The sequence below is a fragment of the Hydra vulgaris genome, chromosome 12 (assembly GCF_038396675.1).
Source record: "Hydra vulgaris chromosome 12, alternate assembly HydraT2T_AEP".
Lineage (NCBI taxonomy): Eukaryota > Metazoa > Cnidaria > Hydrozoa > Anthoathecata > Hydridae > Hydra > Hydra vulgaris.
This window is the reverse complement of record NC_088931.1, coordinates 27,661,501-27,667,500: the sequence shown is the minus strand read 5'-3', so window position 1 is coordinate 27,667,500 and position 6,000 is coordinate 27,661,501. Positions and strand designations below refer to the sequence as shown.

Below are 6,000 nucleotides of genomic sequence, written 5' to 3'. Positions count from 1 at the left end.
TTACCTTTCAGAAATGTAAGTACTGAGAGCTACTTCAGCCTAAATCAAGAATAGGCAAAAATATCATTACAAATAGTTATCATATTAATAAAAGTTATAAAAAAAAAATCACTTATTTATATAATTATATAAATAAGTAATATTTAATTAAATAAATATGTAATATTTAATTATATAAATAAGTAATATTTAATTATATAAATAGGTGATATTTAATTATATAAATAAGTAATATTTAATAATTTAAGTAATTTACTAGAATAAAAAATTGAAAAACAAAAGCTTTTTAGATTACCTTTATTCTTGACACATTACTAGCTTTAGCAAACAAAAATACAATAGATTCAGGCACTAAAACTTTAAATACATAGTCGCTATCCTAAAAAGATCATTACTTAAAAGACAAAAATAATACTGGAAAGTTGAATATTATCCAAATGTATAGATAATTTTAAGATGACTTTGTTTAGAAATAAATACATGATTAATATTATAGATTATGATTACCTTCAAACTATTAAAAGCTAAAACAAAAGCATTAAAAAGATCATGTGATTGATCTTCTGTCAATAGGCTGAGGAGATCTCTGTTACAAAGATTTTCTAAATAAATAAATGGAAATGCAAGAACATGTTAAATAATTAAGTAAAAAACAAAAAAGTAAATAAAACAAATAAAATAATAGAGTGTAAATTCCTATATTTTTATAAAATACAAACTTTTATCTTCTCCACCAGCAATAAACCAGTTATGTCTGTAACTGTATAACTGAACATAAAATACAAAAATACTATTTAAGGATTTAGCATTTAGTAAGTTAGTAAGTTGTTATCAACTTTGACTAAAAGTCAATTTTAAATACTTGAAGTCAAAACTATTTGACTTCAAGTATTGAAAATTGAATACTCAAAATTAAATATTGCAAAAGAATTTATTTACATTAAAATATTACACGTCATTTTGTTTCCAAACTGATGTTTAAACAACTCACAATAAATAAACAAATGCTGAAATATATTTTTAAGAACACAGTATTTAAAGAATTCTAGGGATTTTTAAATTTGTTCAAAACAAACTTCCTTCATAATTAAATACTGGCAAAGGTGGGATTTGAATCTGCAATCCTGCTGTGAAGGGCAATCTGATCACAATAATAGCAGCACACTATACAACTGAGCTATACGGACTCAATAGTATAATATTATATAAAAATTTATTTGTCAATTGTAAATTTAAGTAAGATACTTACTTGACCAGAATAAATAGATTTTAGCAACTGAGAAGATGCTATTTCAATCATACTTTTCTTTGTAAACAGATTCAATCCTATAAATATTTGATTATATCCTTATTCTATTACAAACAGTTTGAAATTTAAAAAGAATTTCATGCAACTTATTAGATTGTATTGCAACCTCACACCTGTGAATTTATCAAAGTCAAAAATTCTGATCCAAAAAGAAAAAATCTATTATTAAGTCATCATTTAGTAAAATCTTTACTTTTTGGCTTTATTTTGACTGTCAATTTTATGAATTCTAGCTTAAGCCTTGTTAAGACATATTTATTGAACAAAATTTTTATTTCTCATATATTTAAACATCAAAAATTGTATACAAATATGTGTATCAAAATTTATAACATATATATAATTTTTAACGTATATATATAATTTATAACATATAATTTACACAAATATGTGTATCAAAAATTATATACAAATATGAATAAATCGTATACCTGCTGTAACAAATGTATCCAAGTCTTCAATATCACTTGAACTACCTTGAAAGGATTATTAGACAAGTTCGAATTTTTATTTTGTTTTAAAAAGAAAACAGAAAAAGTGAAAAACAACAACTTTATACTTAAACATTGACTACAAATAACGCATCCATCATCAACAGAAAATTTGTTGCACAAAGTACATGGCATTTTAGAAGTTAATCTGTCTGAAAAAAAATTATTAGACTGTTATTCTTTTGTAAATTAGTATATATTATATAGTATATATATATATATATATATATATATATATATATATATATATATATATATATATATATATATATATATATATATATATATAATGTTACATTACAATGTTACATCAAATGAAAATAATATATTTAAACAGTTATATTCAAAAAATAGTGAGTTGCATCAACATTACACAAGACAAGCTAGTTATTTTCATAAAAGCAGCCAATATAATAGAGCAGGGCAGAAGTCTTTGTTCGTGTTGGTTTGAAACTATACCAGAAAATAGCTTGTGAATTTATTCAGCTGAACTATAAAAAATTCAAAACAAAACTGCTTCAAACACAAAAGAATAATGAACTTATATAGTTAAAATTTATTTTGTAAAAGCGAACATTTATTTTGTAAAAGTTACTTAACTAGCATTAAGTTGCTAAATAAATAAATAAATAAATAAATAAATAAAGATATATATATATATATATATATATATATATATATATATATATATATATATATATATATATATATATATATATATATATATATATAATATATATATATATATATATTAATAATATTTTTAATGGCGATTGAACAAACTTAATACCGGCTTACGATCAAATAAATATCTCTAAAACAAAAAACTTATAAGGCTTTAACGTGCGTTCCCGGAGTTGCAATAACGAACAACAAGTTGCAATAACGAACAAAATTGTTACAAAAACGAACATAGGCCGCGTCAGGTTGCATTAGCGAACAAAAATGTTCGGTAATGCAAATTTTGCGTTGCTATACCGAATATCCATATGATCATCATCATCATCATCATCATCATCATCATCATCATCATCATCATCATCATCATCATCATCATCATCATCATCATCATCATCATCATCATCGTCATCATCATCATCATCATCGTCATCATCATCATCATCATCATCGTCATCATCATCAGTATGTGGTTTTGTGTTCGCTATTGTCACGCTGTCATCGGCACACAGGATTTTAGAATTTATCCGTATCGCTTGTGATTTAAAAATTCTCATCAGAAAGATACAAATTTTTAAGATATGTTAGTTACGAAAAAAATTTTCGAGAAAAAAACTTTACAAATAAGACCCATTACGAAATAGGCGTTGCATTACCGAAAAATCTAAAAATAAGGATTTATGCATGGGGATCATGAAAAAATGATTTGGATATGTTTTTTTTATTCATTCCCTTTAAATCAAGCTATAAAAGGAAAAAATACGCTTACCTAAACTTTGAGGTTTTTAATATCATCATGGTGATTTTAAGAAAATTTATAAAATCTAAACTCCATCGTAAAAAAGCAGGAATGCTCTGCGGAATGGGTTTTTTTGGGTAAAAGAAATTGACTAATGGAAAAATGAAAACAGAAGAAATTTAAATATTTTTTTACATTTTACAATTGTTTATACTTTTTTTTCAAAAAATAAATTTCAAATAAATAAAAATAGTTTATTACACTAGTATCTATACCAAACCAATACGTTTTTTGAAAATCCTTCTGTGGGCGTTTTTCCAAAATAAACAAATTTAGCAATTTTAAGTTTATAATAAATGTAAATAAGTTTACAATGATCATTTCGTATCCTTACATTCATACATGCATCTTAATACTAGTTTTAAATAAGAAAAATAAAATTTTTACTTTCTTACCTTTATTATTTGAGTTTGATTTTAATCAAGAATGCGTTGAGGGTGAGAGTCAAGGTAGTAGGCCCCCCCTTTAACCCCACCCCCCACCCCCCCCACGCACACCTCTTGGGGATAAGCTGTATATTTTATAAAGGCGAGTATTAAGGTATTTATTTATAACATCAATATAATATTGTGCAGAACTTAGTAACTAGACTATGTCCTATTGTGTAAAGGTTATTGATTTATCTTAACCATAATAAAGTCTTAATTCCAATTAGCTTTTTAATTATTTTTTAGCTCTCAGACCCTCCCTCACTGCAAGGGCTGAGCGTTTTTTTTGTTGGAGAGCTAACTTTCATACATGGAACTCCAAACATTTATTTTTTTATACTTACGTCAATTAAAGATGCTTTGCAAAAATTTGCGATGATTAAGTTACTATGAAATAAAATTGTGATGGTCAAATTACTAAAAGATATTACATCTTAAAATGGGAAACTAACATACTCAATTCATGTGAGAAAAAGTTCAAAATTAAGAGATTTAATTTTCGAAAAGGAAAATACCAAGAAATGAATATCATGTTTTATAAAGTAAATTGGGATGAAATATTTGATAAAATAAATACAAACCAATGCTATGAATACTTTTTAAAAATTTATGAAAAAGCTATTCCTCACCACTTCAAACCCACTAGTTCTATCCAAAATCCATGCATCAACATAAAAATCAATAATCTAATTAAAAAAAAAGTAATCTATGGTGCAAAGTGCGTGCTACCAACTTCAAAACCTAAATAATGAATACAAACTAGTTAATAAAATGATTAAAAAACTAATTAAATAATCTACTCTTGATCATGAAATAAACTTAGCAAAAGATGTAAAACATAACCCAAAACTCTTCTATGCATATGCACAAAAAAATCAAACACATACAAAACTACTAGCGCTTAAAACTAGTGACAATAAAATAATAACTTATAAAAAAGTCATTGCTAATCTACTAAATTGTAGTTTCCAATCAGTATTTGCCAAAGAAAATCAAGATCTACCACATTTCATCAATAAAACAATGCAATTATTTGAATGTGACTGGGACCAAGAACTAAACGAAGGTATTGTACATAATTATTTATTAGAACTTAATGAAAACAAGTCACTTGGTTGTAATAACATCAGTCCTTATGTGCTAAAGCATTGTGCAGAAGGATTATCCAAACCTTTGTCATTAATACTCAAGAAATCGATTCATTCAGGAGAGATGCCAGAATTATGGAAATCTGCAAACATTACACCACTTTTTAAAAAAGGAGTCAAGAAAGATCCGCTCAACTACAGACCGATCTCTTTAACATCGATACCATATAAGATAATAGAGAAAATAATTAGAAAAAAGCTGATAATTTATATAGCAGAAAACAATCTGTTAAAGCCTCAACAACATGGATTTGCACAAAATAAAGGATGCCTAACAAACCTATTAGAAACTTTTGATATTATTACAACTGAAATTGAAGATGATTATCCAGTTGATATATTATTCCTAGATTTTGCAAAGGCGTTCAATAAGGTGCCCCACCAACGAACCAACGACTCATATATAAAATTTATAACTATGGAATAAAAGGCAATATTTTAAATTGGATTGATTCTTTTTTAAAAAACAGAAAACAAAGAGTGGTAATGAGTGAAGCTGTATCAGATTGGTGAGAGATTTATAGCCGTGTGCCACAGAGTTCTGTATTGGGTCCTCTTCTCTTTCTGTTACATATCAATGATTTTCCCCAATGTGTCTATTCAATTACAAACTATACGCTGATGATACTAAAATCATATCTGTTATAAAAGAACATAATGATCTAATTAATATGCAAAATGACATTGATTTGTTAACTCAATGGTCAAATGTATGGTTATTGGATTTTAACATAAGCAAATGCATTGTTATGCACATTGGAAGAAAAAATATTAACTATAACTACACTATGAAACACTACAATCAAAGTTTTATTTTAAAAACGACAACAAAAGAATTAGACTTAAGTGTAATAGTTTCATCCAATATGAAATGGAATTATCAGGTTCAAGCAGCTACAAGTAAAGCACAAAGAATCCCATTTTTAAAAAGAAAAAGCTTTACTTATCTTAACACTGAATTGGTAAGGCAATTATACACATCGCTGGTCAGACCACATCTGGAATTCGCAGTTCCAGTGTGGAGTCCAGGTAATAAAAACGATATCAATGACCTAGCAAAAATTCAAAGACGAGCAACAAAGCTAGCACCTGAACTAAAACATCTAAGTTATACTGAAAAAATGGCAAAGTTGTGTCTCACAACTCT

General features: G+C 26.4%; 2 protein-coding genes and 1 long non-coding RNA gene across 6 annotated transcripts in view; 1 reads left to right on the top strand and 2 right to left on the bottom strand.

Annotated features, from left to right (window-relative positions):
• Window positions 1–1,322, bottom strand: part of LOC136088624 (uncharacterized) — a 4,496-nt gene extending 3,174 nt beyond the window's left edge. For all 3 annotated transcript variants that reach the window (XM_065812786.1, XM_065812787.1, XM_065812788.1), the window contains exons 1-5: window positions 1,250–1,322; window positions 720–768; window positions 508–602; window positions 296–379; window positions 5–39 (exon numbers count right to left, since the gene is read on the bottom strand). In XM_065812786.1, the coding sequence (XP_065668858.1) occupies window positions 5–39; window positions 296–379; window positions 508–602; window positions 720–768; window positions 1,250–1,300 (314 nt within the window). In that variant the 5' untranslated portion in view covers window positions 1,301–1,322. The remainder of the gene's footprint in view (window positions 1–4; window positions 40–295; window positions 380–507; window positions 603–719; window positions 769–1,249) is intronic.
• The window catches only part of LOC100199842 (coiled-coil and C2 domain-containing protein 1-like), a 92,684-nt gene that overhangs the window by 19,922 nt on the left and 66,762 nt on the right, over window positions 1–6,000 (top strand). The window lies entirely within an intron of this gene.
• LOC136088625 (uncharacterized) lies at window positions 1,740–2,272 on the bottom strand. Its single transcript, XR_010642328.1, has 3 exons — window positions 2,174–2,272; window positions 1,869–1,952; window positions 1,740–1,785 (listed from the first exon to the last, which is right to left on the bottom strand). It is a non-coding gene; the product is annotated as an uncharacterized LOC136088625 (long non-coding RNA).